Here is a 22,530-nt window from a genome sequence, read left to right as displayed (position 1 = left end):
GCAGGAACTTTAGCATGGTTGATGTTTTACACAATCATTATTACAAAGAACTATGTTACAAGTTAGCAAGGGAGCTGGGCGTTGGTGGCATATGCCTTTAATCCCAGCACTTGGGAGGCAGAGGCAGGCGGATCTCTGAGTTCCAGGCCAGCCTGGTCTACAGAGTGAGTTCCAGGACAACCTCCAAAACAATACAGAGAAACCCTGACTCGAAAAACCAAAATAAACACAAAAACAAAACAAAAAAAAAACCCGTTAGCAAGGGTTTGTATAAAGCGTTATTTTTGTGATTATGAAAATAGACAATGTAAATATTAATAAAGGAAAAACAATAAAAATACAAAAATGTCAGTTAAAGAATTATATGTTTATAAATGTCAACATACACTCATCTATATGATGAGTTTTTGGGTTAAAAAACATGGTAGAATATTATATTCAGAGAGATCCTATTTAAGCCAATTATGCAAAACAATACAATGACTTGTTATGATTTTATATGTAGCAACAAGTAAATATAAAGAATAAGTTTTAGGATATTTATTTACAAAGTAGTTAACACTGGTGACCCAAAGATAAGATAATGAATTTTTTACATTTATTTATTGTGTACATGCATGGGTTTTCACATTTACACTTACGATGGCACATGTGTGGCAGTTAGAGTCAGAGACAGTTTGGGGGAGTTGGTTCTCACTTTATACCATGAGGAGCCTAGGAGTCAGGCTGTTAGCAGATGCCACCACATACTGGGCTATCTCACTGACCACACCTCCAAGGACTGAAATTCAAAGTAGGTTCAAAAGGGACTTGATACCATCTGTAATATTTTCATTTCTATGGCAAAAATTTATTAATGAAAAGAAATGTTTTACTTCAATTAAAGACACACAGCAAGTGACAAAAAGATATCCATATAACATTGTGAAGTGAGTATTTTCTAGAACAATGTGTAAAGTATAATCTCAATGGTACAGAAAATTGTTGTCCAGATGCATATTGTACTTGAGTAAGAGATACAGAAAAATGGAAGGATTCCCTTCCCTCAAGTTGTTAATGGAGGATACCCTGTGTGGGAAGGAGTTAAAGCCAGAGAGAGAGAGGACAAGATAACTCCTCTACAGTTTGAGTTCTGCAACAGGAACTATTCTTATAGCAAGAAAGAAAACGAATTAAGAAGTAAATGCAGAGATGGCCTTCATGCTACCAATGGAACAGTCTGGACTTCGCACTTAGATCTCTAGCTATTTCCAGGTCTCACTTTTGCTTGTGGGATGGAGGCATTTGTACTTCAGAGGTTTGCTGGAAGGTCATGCCTTGTCGGTAGACAAATGCCTTCTCTGTCCACATGTGTACTGATTGGGTTCCTTCATTAAGGGATGAAGAAAACAGGAAAATGTAATTATTCTTCACTAAAGTTCAGGCAGAATGTCATACAGAAAGAAAGACATTGCATTTCATCATTATTCATTATTGTCTGGCTTCCCAAGACTGTAGGCACATGAGCAAAATGATCTGAACCAAATCACAGCCAAGAACTTGATCCAGATCCAACTGTAAATGGAGAACCTGCACAACTCCGTATGACCAGATCACAAGACAAATGCACAGACAGACACGGTGGCTGTCCCACCCTTCCTTACCCTGATCAAAACCCAATCTTTATGAAAAGGGTAAAAGGGTCTACTTTGATGGTCTCAGACATGGTAGGAAGAGCCTCTCCCTTTAGTCATTTCCTGTTTGTCAGTTTCTATCTAGGTGTTAGGTTTAAATTTGGAACACGCAAGATGCAGTGAAGTTATCTTGGGCAAAAGAAGAAAAAAGGAAGAAACTTAAGTTACCTATTTAAAGTGAAATATAATTTAATATATAAGGCAAGGTGATGCTTTCTCATTATAAAAGTGATGGTGCTATGTAGAGTTAATTTGTATAGTGCCAGTAGGTACTGTAAGTAAATAATGGCTCTAATTGTTTATGAATTGTTAAGACTGTGATTTGAAGCTGGATTTGGAAAATGCTGACATGGAAAGATGAAAAACATGATAAGGAAAAGCAATAGATTCCAAAATGGAGGAAAGTCAAAAGTGAAATATCAAAAGCAGATACATGATAGAAAAAGAGAACATAACACATAAGACACCAAATTCAATAAACCCCACTAAACATGTGATCAGTATTAGGACTCGCTGTTGCAAAAATGCAGTGCCCCGTCTAGCTAATATACAAAGATATAGAATGATTTCTGTTGTTCCTATTTGAAGGTCATTATGAACGAAACTGTAGCTTTTACCACTATTACCACTACTGACATTTCTGCCATCTCTTCTTCATGTACCAACTCATCTTTCTCTAGTATCAATGAAGGTCAGCCCAGAGAAGTTTGCTAATGGGTTTGCTGTGGGAACACCAGGGAGCAGCACATGAGTGTCAGCCTCCTTACGCAGGCAGAAAGGAGGAAGTAAGAGATGTTGTTGCCAGTCATGGCACAACCCTTCATGCAGTTGACAGGCTGAGATACACACCAATCACAAGACTTCTGAAAGTCCACTACGCCAAGGGCTCCACCATGGGTTGGATGAAATAGCGGCAGGTCATTCAGAGTTTACTGAAGCCTGTAATGATTGGAGTGCTGCTTTCCAAGGCCGCGGGACACACTGTCTGTAATGGTTGTGACTTGAGCAGGTCTCTGACCATGGTTCTATTGGTTATCTGCAGCTGCTGGAGTGTCAGAGCAAATACCTCAGTCATGCCAGTGTAAAATCCTCCATAAAATGCTTGAATAGGAAGGCTTTGGGAAGTTCTAAGTTGTTATCCCATTAGCAGGCTTAGCTATTAAAGGACTTGTCTCCGAAAAAAAAGGTGTGTGTGTGGCTTCTTAATTTATTGGGGCTTTACAACAAATCAGTATAAGAACCTTTGTTCTAAGTATATATCCCTTTAACATTTTCTAGGAAAGATTACAACTGTCAAGAGTGACTGGCTGACAGGCTGTCACTTGAACTGGAAGCCCTTGGCGGGGAACTGCTGGCCAGGAACGGGTGGCCAAGTAGCTCTTTTCCTAGCAACACCTGGGCCTCCTTCATGGACGCTTGATCATTTTGGGCACTGCAATCACTCTGAGGGCACTCCAGCAGCTTCAGGTAACCAACACAACCACGTACACTTGATGCAGGCAGTGAGACTTTTGGAAATTGTAAGTGAATGGACCCGAGGTCACTGCTACGGGCCATTAAAATGGCGAGGAAGCTGTTTGGGGAGGACGGAAGGTGCATCATGGTTACTGTAGCCCACTTTGGTGGTGCTGCTGTCTATGGTATCCTGGCAACAGAAAAGACTCAGCCTTCCAGCACTCAGAGACTAGGCTGTTTCCAGCACTCCGAGACTAGGCTGTTTCCAGCACTCCGAGACTAGGCTGTTTCCAGCACTCAGAGACTAGGCTGTAAAGACGTTCAGGCAAAGTGTAAACAGTGCCGGCTGCTGGCTTCCTCTAACTATGACTTTTTAACTTCAAGAGGAAGTTGAAAGAAAAATGAACTGTTAAGTTTTGAGTCAAATTTAGAGGAAATAGAAAAAAAATCTGGACTTCATAGGCTTGAAGATGAAACTGTTTCTGTTCCCAGTGTCTGTCTCTCTCCTCTTTCCCTCTCTTCCTCCCTCCTGTCTCTGACTCTCTCTATGTATTCATAACTGAGGACAGGGAAGATCTCGGCGTTCTGAAAACTTGCCTGAGCCCATGTAAAGTGGCCCTGGGGGATGGATGCATCTGCACAGCTGCAGTGAGAAGAAAGCTGGAGAAGAGGAGGACATGTCAGTGTCCAGCTCACCGTGTTAGTGCAGGACCGAGGCTCACCATGGGTGAGCAGCTGAGCTTACAGCAAGGAATGTGGCGAAGTCCTCATCATCTTCATCCATCCGCCCCTTCTTCCTTTAAGACAGGGGCTCAGGTAGCTCAGGCTGGCCTCAAACTTGCTATGTATCCAAAGCTGGCCTTGAACTCCTGATCCTCCTGCCATTTCCTGCTGCTCTGATGACAACAGGCACGCATTACCATGCTCTGCTCTTGGTTCCTCTCTTCTGGCATGCTAGCCTACACGTCAAGGCTAATTCATTGAGACAGAAAAGTCAGATCCCCTGCGACTCGGTGAGCCAAATTCTAAATTAACAGGGTTCATCATTGGGGAAATCAAAAGCCAATTGGAGAGAGCTTATTATAACTATAATGATTACAAGCTCTCCAATTACTGTTGTTATTTTGAGTTATCCAACTTCTAGAATGCTTACTGTATTTAATTAGTATTTCAGAGGATGAGTTCCCAATTTTTGGCTTTGCTCTACTGAACCTAGAGCTATTGTTAAAATCCAATAAAGTTTCTATTCTGTTTTTCTAATTCCATGAGAGACTGACATATTTACAGAATGCCTCCTTCCATTCACTCTCAGCTAAAGACTTGTACCCGTCTACTCGACTGTTTCCTGAACTAGAATTAAAAGTGTAAAGCAGTTAACATTTAAAGGCATGTCAACTGGAAGCACTCCTTGAACTCGTTTAACCAAGCCTCTCCCCGCATTTTTTGAAACGCACCTGTGTTAAGATGTGCACGCTCTTCCTCTGTCTGGTAAGCACAGGTGTGGGATGTGTGCAGTGGATAATTAATCTCTATTGCTATCTATAGTTTCATAGTTAACACTGTCTTAGCAGAAGTGTGAAAACACATTCACACCTTTGAAAATGGATGATTAACTAATCAAACGACAATATGAATGTTAGATAGAATTACAGAAATGACTGCAAGGCAGAGCTATTTATGATTATAACATTCTATTTAATTTTTAAGGGTGGATTGTTCAGTATAATCCCTTCTCCTCAAATATCTGAGCAGATTCTCAACTTTTTAATTACACAACTCCTTCAAAAAGAATTAAGACGATTTCAGATTCCTCTCTAATTATGCATTTTACACTCAAGAGGCTAAAAAGGAAGAAAGAGGTACAGCTCAAGACCACAGGCAAAGTGAAGTCAAGAAAAGAGAATCGCATTGGAGTGAACAGTCAGCTAGCCACCCCTCTGCACTTCAATAGTCCTATTTTAAATGTAAACTGATCTAAATAGAAAATTGAATACACAAGCCTATCATGGCAAGTTCTCCGTAGATTACCTGATACGCAAAAATCCAAATGGGGAGATAAGCCACTGCCTTCATGATTTTGTAATTAAAAAATTACCTGTGTTTTTCTCTTAAATAAATGGTTCTTGAAAAAAAAATGATGACACCATTGGGAGAGAATACAGCCACTGAGGTTTTAGACCAACACTCCACGAGCATTAAAACCCTTGAGAACAGCTGCACATGGCCGCATCTGCCTAAAGGCAAAAGCAATAAGGAGCTTCAAGGTCATCATCAGTTACATAGCAAGCACAGCAAGCTGGAGAACAATCTAGGTTACCCGAGACTAAGAGCAGACAGACAGGGAGGGAGGGCGGGAGGGACAGAGGGAGCAAGCAGCAGCAACAAGAGCCTTTAGAACAGAAGTCATTACCGTAATTACCCATATTTGTATTTAAAGGAAAGACATCTGTTGATGGCACGTACCGCCTTTTGATCTATAATAGTAGATTCCAAGGATGTCTTGACCCCCCTATGATCCTCTGAAGTCTGACTACATGAATGTTTCATTATCCTGCTCTTGATTAATGCAATGCTCTATATAAGTAGGCATCCTTGTTTACTAATTACAGTTAGTCTTATTAGTGATACGACTAAAGTTACTACAAAGTTATACTTTCATGGGAAAATCTGATCACTACATTCAATTCATAAATTAGTCCCCCAGTTTTTTGCTATATAGAACATGAATATATAATTACGTAGTTTAACAGTTTATATATTAGTGCAGCCTTATAGTTGTTATTAAATGTTACTTGGACATGGCTTCTGTCTCCATTTCTTTACTGAAGCCAACCTGGCCCAGGTCCCTCCCATCTGCTTTTAGTTCTCAGCTCAATACTTCCTTTCAGAAGTATTGGTTTCCTTTGGTTCCATGCCACACTCTGCATCTCTTCCTAGCGGATTCTCTGAATCCAGTTCCAGAGATCTTTTGTGATATATAAGTCTTCCAAATTTAAACCTCCAGCCCTAACCTCTTTCACCTTTGGCTGCACACATACATAAGAATGTATGACGGCACTCACATACTTAGGTTCTAGTCTCATCCCCCAAGCACACTCCTCCATAGTGTTTGTCTCATTCGTGACAAAGATGTCCCTAGTTTGTTATCTAAGTAGAAACCTGAGCATCAGCTATGGCACCACCACAGCTAATCTCTTATTGTATCTGATTAATTCTGTCTCCAAACTATTTCTTGGATTCTTCACTTTCTACACATTTTCATGGCCCTACTCTAGCGTAGGTAGTCGCTGTGTCATCACACCCTACTAGCTGCTCCTTCTGTTTCTGCCCTGCCCTTGCTCCATTCTCTTTGTTCTCATGGTGTATTAAAGTGATTTTTCTAACTCAGCTTTGTGAAGTAGAGAATAAATATATATTTTTGTATACATCTTTAAGTTGGCACAAAATTATCTGCGTTAAGTGTAAGTGATTGCAAATAAAAGTATAATATAAACACTGATGCAGAAAAAAAATCCTATAGAATACTCCTTTGGATATACCCTGCTTTGGAGGAATCCCAATGGATATAAATCATGGGACTTGATATTGCTCTCCTTAAAAAAAATAAAAACATGAACATGCCCAGTGTGGTGGCACGCCCCTTTATTTCAGCACTCAGCAGGCAGAAGCAAGTGGATTTCTTTGGGTTCGAGGCCAGTCTGGTCTACACAGTGAGTTCCTGGCCAGCCAGGGCTACACAGAGAAACCCTGTCTACCCTGTCTCAAAGACTGTATCTGAAGATGCTTTTATCTCTTCCTCATTGCCCTATCATACCACAGCACAGCCATAAGCTGAGATTTGTGTTCATTCTTGCAGCCATATAATCTATGTATGAAATAATAATGTGCAGGTTCATCTATTGATCTACATACCTTTGCCATATACTCGATGAAAAGAACACAGATTATGCATTCAAAAAGTACTTATTGAGCAAATATATGCAATTTCTTATGAGAACTTATTTCTTCTTACTAACAGTCAGCATTTCAGTGTAGAACCACATCCTGTCACGGTGCTAGTTTTCTCCACTAGTTTAGGTGTCTGTGGATGAACATTACTAATTTCTGGAATAAATATTGAGACTGGATTATATTTCAATATTGTTGGGGAAGTCCTGTTATTTGCCTTAGGCTCAGGGTTTTTCTTGACAATGAGAAATGTCTGCTCCTGGCAGCACCAATTACGTATGAGAGGAAGATGGGCATCGGAGAAACTTATTATGGAGTTTGCTTTCAACATGGCAAGATTAGCCATTTGGGCAAGAAACTGCTCTTGCCTAGACTGACTGTTGCTGTATAAACTGGACATGCAGGACCCACAGGAAAGTGAATGCTGAACTCAGTCTTACAGGGTTCCTGCTTCATGGAAGAGTCCGCGAGACTTTCTGCAGGACAAAGAAAAATGAATGATAGACTGTCAATGCAGATGGACAGTTTGAAATTTCCTGCTTTGCTGAGAAGTGTTCCAGACACATTGTGGCCTATGGGCTGAAGATGGATGCCCCAATGTTACAGAGGAACTTCGGGTGACTGTCCAGGCAGTAAGATACCTCTGTCAATCCTAGTGTTTATATATTATCCTTCTGTGGTCTTTGATGGAGTTGAAGACAGATAGTTATAGTTTTCCTTAGTGATGATAAAAGATAAGCTACATATAGGACTTTGGACTCACAAGAATGAGATAGATGATATTTTCTTTAGATCTTGCTAAATGTTAATAGACAAAATGTCGTAACTGTGTTCTTACTTGATAACTGTTCTGCCATATACAATTTGACTATGTTAAAGTTAAGACCTTTCTTTTTGTTTAAACAGAAAAGAGGAGATGTCGGGGAAGTCCTGTGTATATGTTAATAAATTACTGCTGGCCAATAGGAATCTAGATAGGTGGGGCTAGGAGTCCAGGAGGATTCTGGGAAGGAGAAACACGGAGAGTCGAGATGTAACGCCATTGGGATAGGAAGCCCGGAAACCTCTCCGGTAAGAGACATACTTAGATTAACAATTATGGGGTAATTACTTAAGTCAGAGCTAGCCAGTAAGAAATAAGCAAGGCCAACAGCTTCATAATTAATACAGCGTCCTGTGTGCTTATTTGGGACTGATACGGCTCTAGAACCAGGCTGGCGGGAAAGCTGCTCTGGAACCAGGCGGGCGGGAAGGCTCCTCTCAAGGAAAGCTTCTCTTAACAAAATGGTGTCAGGAGCGGGATTGAATTTCCACGCAAAACAACAAAAGCTTTAAAGGAATTTTAGAAACAGAAGAACAGAGAGAAGCACAGATTTTTGGTAGCAGCATTTTTCTCAGGTGTGCTCTGTTTTGCTAGCCACAAGCCGAGATTCACACGGCTCGCTTACTGGAGTCTTCCTGACTCGGCATAAAAAGAAAAAGAAAAAGGAAAAAAAAAGCCAACAAGGTTGTTTTAAGAGACTCTGCTAACGATTTAAAAGTGTGTACGTACAGTTGGAAGTGGCATCTTTTGCTGGATGTCAGCATGGACTGAGGCGGTAAGCTGGAATCATGCTTACACCCGCCATCTTGAAATGGCAGTTTAAAACAGCCGCGGTTTTACAAACAAGACACGTGGCCAGAAAAACGTAAAGATTTACAGTAAAGTCAGACTTGGATGAAGAAAATCTCTAAAGGTTTACAGTGTGTTTAAAAATATACGTGAGATTGAGAGAGAAAATGAAACGGCAAAGTGGTAAATAAATACAAAAGCCGGCGTTGTGGTGGCGCATGCCGGTAGGATTTAATCCAGAGGCAGAGGCAGGCGGATTTCAAAAGAGAAACCCTGTCTCAGAGAAAAATAAATAAAAGTAAAAGGAATAAAGTAATAATAAATAAATAAATAAGCCAAGTAAAGATGGAAAATACGCAGAGAGTCTGGATACTGTACGCTATTATGTTTTTCAGTTTTTTCATTGCTAAGGAAGGAACAACTAAAGTACACTTGATTATAAATGCTGCTGAATTAATCCAACTTCTATCTTTTAAAAATGCCTTGACTTCAAAATTTAAGTATAAGGATATGTTACTCGGAAAAGGAGTTTTAGTTTATGTTTCCACAGAAAATGAAAAGCTGAGGATTCCTTCCAGTCTTCTGTGGTTTGACCAACCAAGACCCCCGGAAGCAGTGGACCAGATGTTCCAACAATTGAAACAGCTAAGATGATGCAGTTTTACAGACCCCGAAAATACGGACTTACACAGGTTTCTGAGTTTTGTCATGATCCCCATGGTATGAACAGCGCCCCCTTCCAGCAGGAAGCAGTTTGGAATGAGCGACGTCCCAATTCCCATCTTGTTTATAAATCTTTGTTTTCATTTAAATGGGATTGTTTATAATTGGTTAATGATCACAACCAATCTCTTTTTAATGGTAAAAAGGGGAATTATGGTATGGGTATTGTTTTTCATTTATCGATACAAATTCAAGGTCAATTTTGTGATGTTTATATTTCTCCTCTTGATTAAGTATTGTGCTTATACTGATCTTTTAAAATGTAATGCGTAATTAAATACAGATTATAGTTACTTATAATTTATAGTTAGGTAAGTTAGGTTTTCTAGATATATAGAGATGTATTTGAGACAGATAGATAGTCTTCAAACCTTTCAAAGACCTTCAGAAAATGGCATTTAAAATGGTTTAGGGTTTTTCTTGACAATGAGAAATGTCTGCTCCTGGCAGCACCAATTACGTCTGAGAGGAAGATGGGCATCGAAGAAACTCGTTATAGAGTTTGCTTTCAACATGGCAAGATTAGCCATTTGGGCAAGAAACTGCTCTTGCCTAGACTGCTTGACTGTTGTTGTATAATCTGGACATGCAGGACCCACAGGAAAGTGAATGCTGAACTCAGTCTTATAGGGTTCCTGCTTCATGAAAGAGTCTAAGAGACTTTCTACAGGACAAAGAAAAATGACTGACAGACTGCCAGTGCAGATGGACAGTTTGAAATTTCCTGCTTTGCTGAGAAGTGTTCCAGACACATTGTGGCCTATGGGCTGAAGATGGATGCCCCAACATTACAGAGGAACTTTGGGTGACTGTCTAGGCAGTAAGATGTCTCTGTCAATCCTAGTGTTTATATATTATCCTTCTGTGGTCTTTGATGGAGTTGAAGACAGATAGTTATAATTACAGTTTTCCTTAGTTATGATAAAAGATAAGCTACATAGAACTTTGGACTCACAAGGATGGGATGGATAATATTTTCTTTAAATCTTGCTAAAATATTGTAACTATGTTCTTATTTGATAACTGTTCTGTTATATACAATTTGACTCTGTTAAAGTTAAGACCTTTCTTTTTGTTTAAACAGAAAAGAGGAGATGTTGGGGAAGTCCTGTTATTTGCCTGTGCATTTGTCAATAAAGTACTGTCTGGCCAATAGGGAATCTAGATAGGAGGGACTAGGAGTCCAGGAGGACTCTGGGTAGGTGAAACACAAGAGAGTCAACATGTAACCGCCATGGGGGTAGGAGCCCAGAACTATTCTCCGGTAAGAGACATACTTAGATTAACAATTATGGGGTAATTACTTAAAGCAGAGCTAGCCAGTAAGAGACAAGCAAGGCCAACAGCTTCATAATTAATATAGCGTCTTGTGTGTTATTTGGGGACTACAATATGGCAGAGCCCAGGCGGCTGGCAGGGGATAAACCAAAGCGGCTAGCAAAGAAAAAGCTTCTCTTAACACAATATTGAATTTTATAAATTTTGAGAAGCTTTGATTCTATAAATAACCATTTATGTCAAGAGAAATTGTATTATATTACTGTCAGTCACTTCTTTATACTTTCCCCAAGTAACTCATGAAAAATGACAAGGTTATAGTACTAAAAAAGTATGTTAAATTGTCTTTCAGTTGGCATCTTGACAAAATAATTCCTTAAACTGTATTAAAAACCAACAATTGAGCATCATATATTTTATTATAGATGATGTTTTACCTCATGCCATTAAATATCTGGAAACATGGAAAGTTCTTTAGCAGAATCTCTTTGTGAAGCAGGGGACACAGTTGTACAGTGTCTGTCTAGCATGTAGGCATGATGTGAAACAGGGGACACAGTTGTACAGTGTCTGTCTAGCATGTACTCACAGTGTGAAGCAGGGGATGCAGTTGTATACTGTCTGTCTAGCATGTTGACACGGTGTGAAGCAGGAGATGCAGTTGTACAGTGTCTGTCTAGCATGTAGGCATGATGTGAAACAGGGGACACAGTTGTACAGTGTCTGTCTAGCATGTACTCACAGTGTGAAGCAGGGGATGCAGTTGTATACTGTCTGTCTAGCATGTTGACACGGTGTGAAGCAGGAGATGCAGTTGTACAGTGTCTGTTTAGCATGTAGGCATGATGTGAAACAGGGGACGCAGTTGTGCAGTGTCTGTCTAGCATGTAGATACGGTGTGAAGCAGGGATGCAGTTGTACAGTGCCTGCTAGCCCACATGAAGCCCAGTGCTCAAAGCCATCACCATAACCTGGGCATGGTAAGGACACCTGTAAACATATCACTCAGCAGATGAAGGCAGAAGAAAAAGAAGTTCAGTGTTACTTTTTGGCTATAGAGAGTCAAGGGACATACACTCAACCTTTAATTTTGGATGATGTTACCAAAGCAATAAATGATAATAAATCACTGTCCATTAGTTATTTTTCTAGCAAAAAGTTTGGTTGGTGTTGGGAAAAAGGCAAATATTTAAATTACTGCAAGTTTCCTAAGTGTGAAGAGATGGAGTCTGTAATAAAAATGTTGACCCTAGGGAAGAGGAAATCTACAGTATGAAAAATTACACACTATGATTTGGATTTGGGGAGTGAAGTACAGGACTTAGGTTCAAAGATGATTTATATTTAAACCAGTTCAGTTTTCAAATGCTGAGAGGAATTAAGTTTAAGGTATTGTTAGAGAGATCTTGTTCTGGATTCTCTGCAGTGACTTGGTCCTCCATTAAAAACAATTCAAATGAGACCCACAGAGCATGTGAACAAAGGGAACAGACTTTGGAAAGGATGAGAGTGGAAAATGACCATGAAGACCATTAGCATAAGTGTACTTTGTATGTGTAAGAGTGGGCAATGGTGCTGTTAGAAACCACATACTCAAGAGCTGAGAATGGACAGAGGCCAGAAGGACTGTTTGATGGAGGGTAGGGCACACTCTCAAGGGGTAAGAGTGGACAATGGCTAAAGACATCATTGTGTTGATCTACATCTGAGGCAGGATTTATGTGCCCTTTAAAGTCTCTAGAATGAATAGCTTTTCCTGAGGGATAATGTTCTGTTCCAGTGATTGACATGCCCATTTGCGTTGATTCTTACAAGAGGAGACAATGGTTTGTCCTTTATCAGAAAGCCTGCTGCCAGATGGGAAGGTTCTAAGAGTTAGGGCTGCTATGGAATAATTCTCTTGTGCAGATATAATCATGGAGTGTAAGTTTGATGTCTTACTTGTCTGTGGTCTTGACAGTAGACACCGTCTAGTGAATTCGATCCTATTTTGCAGCAGAAAACACACCTCCTTGGGGCCAGCTCTCCTCCAAAGACTTTCTAGAGCATGGATAGTGTGTGATGGGACATTTACCACATTTAGTGTTCCTCTTTCAAACACTCTAAGGAGAAAATTATTTCCTTGACCAAGGTTGTTTATGAACATTTCTATTTCTTAACATTCAACCAATGGAAGCCCCAAGGTGCTTACAGAGATTCAATGCTGACAAGCAAGAGTTACAGAATGTCTAACATGTATTGACTGCCAAATACTAACCAAGCATTGGCTAGGATTTACATCCTTATTTTCTCCTTTAATATTGAGAACAAATTTAAAATAGAAAATTAGGAGTGCACCCCCATTTAAAAAATACTATCTCAGAAACTGTTTGGTACCCAGTGGTGGAAAGCAGGATCACTATATTTGTAAAACTGAAAGATGTCTAACTTTGAAAGAAAGAGATCAAAGAGTCAAAAGAAGAAAAAAAGGCTCCAAAGAACAATGTTCATGTTCATCAGGATGTGAGCCACCTTCTGGTTTATTAGTGAATATCTGAAATAACAAGTGTGAGGAATCTGATCTAGTAGACACTGCACTGAATGTCTCATGTTCATGGGAAATACCATCATTTCCAGGTGTAATGACTTTTTCTCAAATTCAATATGCTTGAACCAAGCACAGTAAAAACTTAATTTGAAACTCTACATGCTGACATAGCTATTATCACTTGCATCTGTCTTATCAGAACTTGACAGATTTTCTTTGTTGATTTAAACCTATCTAGTTTATGTAGGCTATAGACTATCATTTATACCTAAAACCAACCTTCCAAGTAAAATATACAAATCCAAGGTATATTTCACCTTGAAAGTAAACAGAGTATGTAATATTTCAGAGCTAATAATTTATATAATTGGAATACTTCTAGGCTAATTAAGGAAGAGTTGCTTTATTCATCCTCTGTGAAAACTCTAGCTTGTATAGCCCTCTTAATGGTACGTTGAAGAAGCTGTCATTAGCAATATTTTACAGATGGCTTGTGTTTGGAATTTTATTTATTTATTTATTTTTCTGCCTAGCTTCCCCCACTTATTTCAGAAAGTATATTAAAAATTTCAAGCAGAAATATAAAACATGGTGTCATGCTCTTTGTCTCCTTTAAGTCAAAGGAGGAACTGAAGAATAGTGGGATAATACATTGAAGCCAAAAGAAAAGTGTTTGCTGGTGAGCCCCAAGAAAAAGAGAAGTCTCACCCAGAGGCCCACAGCATAGCACCCACAGCAGAATAAGCCATAGTTCTAGCGGGTATAGCTAGTTTCAAAATTCAGGAACCAGCGAGCTAAATCAGATCAGACAAAGTTCTTGTCCTGTCCTGATAGGATGTGGAAGCCAGGGGGACAAATGAACAGTGTAGAGCAGAGAAGCCTGGAAGGGTGTCAGGCAAGAGCTGGGCAGCAGAATTCTGCTGCTGTGATAAACACCACAACCAAAAGCAAATGGAGGGAGAAAGGATTTATTTGATTTTGAGGGTACAGTTCATCATGGATGGAAGCCAATGCAGACACTGGAGACAGAGCTTGAAACAGAGACTTCCAAGGAATGCTGCCTCTGGGCTTGCTCCCAGGTTCACATCATCTGTCTTATATTGCCCAGGCTGACCTGCCAGGGATCGTATTGCCCACAGTGGACTGGAGCCTCCTACATCAATTATCAATCAAGAAAATACCCCCCAAGACATACCTACAGGCCAATATGATGGAGAAAATTCTTCAGTTAAGGTTCTGTCTTCCCAAAGATTAGCCATCACATACAGAAAGATGGACAGAGAAATCAGCCACACAGACTCATGAGTTATATGAGCTAATGAATGAGACACTAACCATAACTACTGTCTACTAGGCTTTCTGGTCAGACTCTTAACAAAACAAAAGAAACTCTGTAAGATGTTAGGGTGATCAGATAGCACATCAGTTTAAACATTTCATACAAAATTAAAATAAAGCAACTCTAAGAGTGAATTTAACTGTAGCTAACCTTGCCTACTAAATGGATCATTGAAGACACAAAACCATAAGACTTGGCCTCTGTATGTAGTATCTTCCACAGTTGTGATGAACTTCTACAGTCACAGATAAAAGATAGTCATAAGCTACTGCATTTACAAGATACATTGGTAGGCTTAGTAGTTAGCTAGATTCTTCCATTTATCGGTCATGAACATCATAGCACACCTACTTCATACAATAATGTTTGTAAACGAGGCCTCCATCTTTTTCTTGTTCAATGCCTGATCATTCCTTAAGATCTACTTTAAATATAAACATCTTTACAAAACCTCCTGAAGTCAATTTTTTTTCCTTTTTAAGCTCTCACACCATCTTCTGTCATGTGTTCTAACTGTTTATTTGTGTGTTTGTCACTGTGAGCATTTGAGACCATTGGATTCCCTTAAAGGAAAGGGCTTCATTACTTATTTATTGCTACTTTCCCAGGATTCAGTGCAGCACTGGCATGGGAGAAGCTCTGATTTGGGAGAGAAGCAAGTGAATTCCAGTCATTTGCCCTCTTTCAAAGTTAGCAGTGAAAGAGTATTCAGTATATCTCACGAGTTTCGTTTTCTCCATATGAACAGCAGCTCCCTGAGATGTTTTTAGTACAGTTGGTCACTGGAATAGAGTGTCCGTGCACTGCTAGTTCAGATTTAGAAGAAAACAAAACACATTATAATTCTTTGTGAAGCTTCTTAGCACCTGCGAGAATTTTTAAAGGATCACTGTATGGGAATGAGGCCAAAGAGAAATCCAGTCAACTCATGGTACAGAATTATCCTCACCATCATTTTTATCAGTTTTTTTTTGAGGTGCTGGAGATTGAACCCAGAGCCTTGTGAATACCATGCAAGTCCTCTATCATTAATCTACATGCATAGCACCATTATCATTACTTTTAAGGATACTTATTTTCTGTTTTAGATTATGTGTATGCATCTGTGGGTATGTGTGCAGGTTAGCAATTGGCAGGGGAGAGCAGAAGAGTGTGTCAGATTCCCTGGTGGTTGTGAGCTGCTTGACTTGGGTGTTGAGAATGAATTGGGGTCCTCTGCAAGAATGGTACATGCTCACTGAGCTGTATCTCCACCCATCATCATCACTACCATCATTGTTTCTTTTGAGATAGAGTCTCACTATGTTGCCCTGGATGAACTCACTCTGTGGATCAGGCTGGCGGGGGACTCAATATCTGCCTGCCTCTGCCTCCAGGGTTCTGGGTTTAAAGGCATGTGCCACTACACCAGATTCCTTTTCTTACTTCTTAAAAGTGAACTGAAATCTTTTAGCCAAGAGAAAACTGTGGTCCATATCAAATCAGGTCATCCAGAAGACAATGCACAAAACAAACAAAACACAAACCTGGGAAGCTTTTTGCACAAGGGAGAGGAGGTTTTGTCACACTTTTTTTTTCTCACTTGAAGTGACAGGGCACACTGCTAACCCTCCTCTGCTCACTTGAAGCATGCTTCACAGAATACTGAGTTAAGCATATTAGTGCCTAGATTTTAGTCCCGATCGCAGGCTAGTGCTGAGTCATTAAATTGTTAATGAGTGCACATAGTATAGCAATAGCTCAGAAGAATAGTTTTCCAAATGGAAAAAATAGAAGACATAGAAGATAAATTTCACACTAACAACTGCTCTCAATCATGAATGGGATGATGAGTCCCAGACACCACTGTCAGGGTTTCTAATGGGTCATCTATTGCATTCAGATGCATGTGTGTTAAGTTTACAGAACAGGAAACTGAGGACAAGTTATTTATCAAGTGCCACAATGGAAGTTAGAGAAATATAGATGAATCTCACAGCTGTGAAGTTGGGCAACAGAAGCCAAGCCCAAAGGCTATCTTGCATGATTAAGTTGGGATAAGATCCAGAATAGGCAAATATAATCAATACTCACTGCAGTTAGTAACACAGGCACTTCTGTGGCCTGGGATTGTACTAAGAAGTTAAGTCATGGACTCTTCTAGACCACTAATATACAATGGTTCATCCACACATAACAACTCATTCACCTGTTCAAAGATTTGTGTTTTATTATATATGATATATATATATACATATACACATATATGTGATACATAAAAAAATTACCAAGAAAGAATGAGTTGAGCTCTGTCCAGGCTGCCCATTGGTTAAGTTTCACATTTTTAGGTTAAACACAGACCCTTACCCATTTTACCAGGAGAATGAACAGATAAATTACTACATGTAAATTAAGGGGAGAGAAATTGTCAATTCATGTGAAAACCTATTTTATAAGCTTTCTAATATATATAATTCAAAATAGTGTAATTGGAATTATTTTATACAAGATGACACAACTCCTCCCATGTACCACAGTCAAACAAGAACCCACTCCCAGGTATGGGATACATCCCTTCAAGTTGTTGGCTGTGTGGTGGACCAGGGAAGGTACAGGACCCCCAAAGCAATACAGGCTAAAGACGTTGTACTCGGTTACCCACCAGAACTTGGGAGTAAAAGTCTATTATTGCTGAAGATAATGTAGACTTTGCTCATAGAACTTGGAGAAATCAACTGGGACCTGACCTGGATGCCTTCTCCCTGATTTCCAGCTTTCTTTCACAGTGCCACAGCTACTAGGCTGACTGCTGGAGGGAAAAAAGTCCTGACAGTCTTACTTAGCTGGGAACCTGTGAATTGTGAGCTACATTAATGACTCACCTAGCAAGACACACTCATTAGTGCTCGTGTATACACACACACACACACACACACACACACACACACACACACACACACTAAAATGTATATGAAAAGGTCTTCAGAAAAAACTGACTCCAAAAATTTTTAGCCTTCAAATAGGGCATAAATTCTAGACTGCTTATGGCAAGATCATAACTCTCCGGGCTCTTCAGATATAATCTTTTTTTTTTTGGTTTTTCGAGATAGGGTTTCTCTGTGGCTTTGGAGGCTGTCCTGGAACTCGCTTGGTAGTCCAGGCTGGTCTCGAACTTACAGAGATCCGCCTGCCTCTGCCTACCGAGTGCTGGGATTAAAGGCGTGTGCCACCAACGCCCGGCTTTCTGGTATAATCTTATTTATAACTACTTGGTCTTTATAAACCTATCAGTGTGTTCTGAGGCCCTCCTGCTGCATTTCTGCCCAGCCAGCCATTTTATCCCCACCCCTGTTCAGTTGCTCACATAATTCCATTCAGTGGCCTGTCAGGGTTTCTATCGCTGTGATGAAAGACCGTGACCAAAAGCAACTTGGAAAGGAAAAGGATTATTTTCATCTTACAACTCTTCAGTATTACTCCATCACTGAGAGCAGCCAGGGCACAGAACCCAGAGGTGAGGACTGAGCCAGAAGCCATGGAGAAACATGCTTACTGGCTTCATTCTGCATGTCTTGCTCAACCTGCTGTCTTATACCACCCAGGACACTGCCCCCAGGAGCTGGGCCTCCTACACCGTCACCAATCAAGGAAATACCCTACAGACTTGCCTATGGGACAATCTTATGGAATCATTTTCTTTTAAATTAATATTCTCTCTTCTCAGATGTGTCTAGGTATGTGTCAGGTAGACAGCATCCAACTGGTACAGCCATCAGCCTCTCCTGTGTCCTAGATGTCCTCTAAGAACTCAGATGCCATACCCGCTGCGCAGCCTGTATCCAAGAATGTGCAGAGGGTGTCGGGATTGATGACACAGAGACCAGTCAACGATGTAAAGAAAACTTTAAGCAGGACCCAAAAAGGCTCAAGAAGACTTCCCAAGAAAGGCCTCCCTCCAGAAAAGCTTCTGCTCCCTGTCTTACCCCTGGCTGGTTCTGCTCTGATACCAGAGACTGACTTGAGTGGGTCAGAAGAGGTGGTTAGTCTTTGGAAAAGGTCAAGGTCAGGGCAGTCCCGTGGGCAAGCCCTTTCCAGGAACTTATTGCCCTGGGCATTGTATTGTTTTTAGTAAACATCTGCCTGGTCCCAGGCTGATGGGGAAGTGGGTCTCTGGCCAAGGTCTGTTGTCCCCACACTCAGATCTCTGAAGCTTTTGCTGCAGCTTTTATACAAGGATGACTCCTCTCCTGCATCACCTGGGCCACTGCCTTTTCAGCCAAACGTAATTTTAACTCATCTTTCATGGCTTTCTCAAACTCCCTGGCACTCCAGCCCTTCTGAGAGGCTACCGTGGAGCCATATGGTGCCAGACATTGTTTCAGCCTCAGAGATCATGGTTCCATAAGATACAGTTTCAAATGTCCAGGATAGTGTGTTTTCCTTACTCTTTGCACTGCTATTGTACTATCCAAGCCATTATCTGTGGCCATGTGAGAGCTTAGACCTTTTCTTCTGTTTTGAATTGCCAACTCTTTTCTCAGGACTTAACTCTTAAGAATGATTTGTATTATAATGACTGTTTCCCCCAAACATACTATAAGAATGGGAAGGCATTTAAGTACCGGTGAGTTGCTATGCTTTTCATGGTATGAAATGTTTTGTAGTCAGTTTTAGGGAACATCTGTTTTCCAAAATACTATTGTCTAGGATAAGCAACCAGCAATTGTTTAGATCTTCTGAACGGTGAATTGAGTAGAAAACAGTAATAATAATATTTCAAGCCATAGTCATGGCAAAAACTATTCAAGTGGTCCCTTAAAGTCTCTGGGATGTGTTCTATTTTGTGTACTTCTAAAAATGACTTTGAAAACGAAACTGAAGTCCCGAAAATCATTGGCCCTTATTTTCAAGAGTCACAAAGCCAATAAACAGCTGTGGCTACAGGCCTCAACTGAAGGTACCTGTAGTTCTACCTGACAGGGCCGGACCAAACGTCTTCCCTTTATCGAGATAAGTTTGGCACGCTTGGTTTGATTACTTGGATATGGGTGCCTGCCTTGTGTTTTTGGAACTCATTCTACCTTCTCTGAAGGATTTAGGCCCTCTGCGACACATCCAGCGAGGCCAGCTTGGGATACACGAGGGACTGTGTTAACCAACAACACCAGGGGCAACAAGAAAACATTGGTCTTGGTCTTTCTAAATCCTTCACTCCCAGAAAAATAAGAAGAGTCCCCGCAGCGGATTTCACGTGTGTTCCTAAGCACATTTATAAAACACACCAAGGGAAGGAGCCGGTTCCCTGCCTGGCTGAGTGAAGGTTGAATTCTCCACCCTGGCACCTCAGCCCGCAGCTGTAATGAGGGCATTGCGTCCAAACAGGCCCTTAAACGGGAGCCCTGCTGAGCAGAGGCCCCGCTTGCCCAGGCCCGATCCAGGGCAGCAGCTTTTCTGCCAACTGAGCAGGCGGACGCGGCAGCAGGGAAGGAGGGGCCGCAGGTAGGTGGGGAGGGGATCATTCTGAAAGCCCCAAACCCCTTGCAGGGGAAGAGGCCGCCGCTCCGTGCTTTCCCGAACATCTGTCCCCGGGTTTTACTCACACTTTGGAGGCGGCTCGAGCGAGCTCATTAACGGGGGAGCTGACGGAGACTCAGAACCGGAGGTCGCCCAGGCGTGGGGGAAACAGGCCTAAGCGCCACCCAGAAAGTTACTTCTATTGAGGAGGCCTTTGGGGGAGCTATCCCGTGGGCCAGCCACAAATGACAGCGTCCCAGGACAGTCAAGATGCATGACATCGCCCACAGTGGACTCCACGCCCCGGGGTGTACGAACAAGGGTCTCCTGAGCCGGACCGCGGCAGGGGCATTTCTCCCAGTGCAATAGCGGGTTGGGATTGTTTTTTTTTTTTTTTATGACTTTCCCTCTAGCGCTCAAGACTGAGCTGAGACCTGACAGGGTCAGCGGGACTCACGACAGAACGACCCAGGCGGTGATCACAGTCGAGGGAAGAGACCCAAGCCCCCAAGTCCGATTTAACACTCCCAAGAGCCAAGCGACGCTCGGCCAAAGGCCGCCTCTGGGGGGAGGCGCATGCGTAGCCACGCCCCTCCCAGGGGCCGTTCCCTGAGAAAGCCCGCCCACTCTCGAGCGGGCGTCTCCGAGAGGGCAGTCAGGCGCAGGCGCAAAGCTCAACGGAAGTGGGAACGGGGAGAGGGGGCGTGGCCGGGCCTCAGCCTGGAGGTCGCGCCCAGGGCTCGCCTCCCGCGGGCGAGCGAGCGAGTGAGTGAGCGGGCGGCTGCGCGCGCAGCCCAGCTTAGGCTCCTCCCCTCTCGGCTCCTGGGCCCGCGAGTGGCCGGCTTCTTCTCCGCCCTCCGCGATGGCGCTGGACCCCGCAGGTACTGGGGTCGGCGTGGTTGTGGGGTCTCGGCCCGGCGCCGCCTGGACCAGGTGCTCTGAGGATGCGCGGCTCCCGCGGTTAGCGCCTCCCTCGGCAACAGGCCGCCCTTCTGCCGCTCGCCGGGGCGCTTGTTGCTCAGCGAGCGGCGTTGGCTTCGTTGCTTCTACTCCCATTCTCTTTCCACCAGTCTAATTTTTTTTCTTTTAAATCTCTGTTGGGGCACAGGTTCGTTTTAAACAGGATCGGGTGCAGGCACAGTTGCCCGGAAAAAGATGTCAAGTTTCATGCTCGTGCAGTTTGATACTTTGTTACCGGTAGTTTTTATGCCTCCTACTCCCAAGTTCATCCTTGTAGTCCGGTGTAACAAAGGTTCCACGGCCCACTGGCTGGAGTCATTTTCTTGGGAAGGCTTTCCAGACATCTTCCGTGTGGCTTTAGCTTGCGTGGTGCCGCCACTTGGGTGTGGAGTAGAGTTCATATCCTCAGGACATCTTACAGAAGCGCACTCACAGCACGTTAGGTGATTTATGGAATGGTGAAGAAGTAGAGGAGGAAGGGTAGCGGATTAGTGTGTTTGTTTTTATGCATAGAAAAACTCAAGGCATTGGTAAGTTAGGCATTTCAAACCTTGGGCGATCCTGTAGCGAAAGGTCAAATGTGAGACCCCTCAGATAGACTGAAAACTAGGTGTAGCACGCTGGTAACGGGACACTATATTATCGAGCTAAAGGTATTCAGTTGTCCCCAAATAGTATTTGCACGGTTGGTTCTTCTGTCTCTATTTTCGCAGAATAGGAAACAGGCCCAGGGAGGTTCAGTTTCTGCTATACACTCCCCCCAACCCCCAAGCTCCTTACATAACGGCTTCTTCATGTCCCTCAGAGTTGAATTCAAATGACGTTTTCATGTCCCTCAGAGTTGAATTCAAATGACGTTTTCTCATAGAACTCGTCACTGGCTAAAGCAAACCTCTGCTAATCTACCCCAGCATGCCGCTTGTTTTCTGTGTGATGCCACAGACCACATTCTGTAAGCGTATCTCTATATCCCGAGTCTGAGTGCGGATGGTGGCAAAATCAGGGAGTACTGCAATTTGAAGCATGAAGGAGTCGTGGAATACCACACGATCATACCAGTTTGAGGCTAACTGGACTGAACTCTGAAGCGGTTAGCAATGGATCCAGGCTTTGAAACAGCACTGTGAGCGGTGACGTGTGTGGTAGAGCACAGTGTGTCATACTTTGTTTTAGAGTGACTGCCTTGCTTTGAAGGTAGGAGGTGGTAATGAGGGATGAGTGACGATAGTGCAGGTGAAGTCCATAGAGTTTTGGTTTTCCATGAACTTGAAAATAAGCTAATGTGGATGAGAACAGGGAGACTCCAGTTAAGGCAGTGTTCTCAATCGTTCTAATACAGTTCCTCATGTTGTGGTGACCCCCAACCCCTAAAACTATGTTCATTACTACTTCATAGTTATAATTTTGCTACCGTTATGAATCATCATGTAAATATTTTTTCGAGATGGAGGTTTGTAGCTGGGCGTTATTAGCACACGCCTTTAATCCCAGCCTTCTGGAGGCAGAGGCAGGTGGATCTCTG

The 22,530-nt window shown here is 42.1% G+C and overlaps 1 protein-coding gene across 3 annotated transcripts in view; it reads left to right on the top strand.

Moving 5' to 3' along the window:
- Positions 1–20,774: 20,774 nt before the first annotated feature.
- Cmc1 (C-X9-C motif containing 1) overlaps positions 20,775–22,530 on the top strand; it is a 62,381-nt gene continuing 60,625 nt past the window's right edge. Inside the window, exon 1 of one of the 3 annotated variants that reach the window (XM_005082357.4) lies at positions 20,775–20,929. In XM_005082357.4, coding sequence (XP_005082414.1) covers positions 20,911–20,929 — 19 coding nt within the window. In that variant the 5' untranslated portion in view covers positions 20,775–20,910. Of the gene's footprint in view, positions 20,930–20,977; positions 21,009–22,530 lie in introns of those variants that run through there. The other 2 variants (XM_040740349.1, XM_021234253.2) reach the window with 2 other exon arrangements.

The sequence above is a fragment of the Mesocricetus auratus genome, unplaced genomic scaffold (genome assembly GCF_017639785.1).
Source record: "Mesocricetus auratus isolate SY011 unplaced genomic scaffold, BCM_Maur_2.0 Super-Scaffold_100691, whole genome shotgun sequence".
Lineage (NCBI taxonomy): Eukaryota > Metazoa > Chordata > Mammalia > Rodentia > Cricetidae > Mesocricetus > Mesocricetus auratus.
The sequence above is the reverse complement of the archived record's forward strand: the minus strand, read 5'-3'. Positions and strand labels throughout refer to the sequence as shown.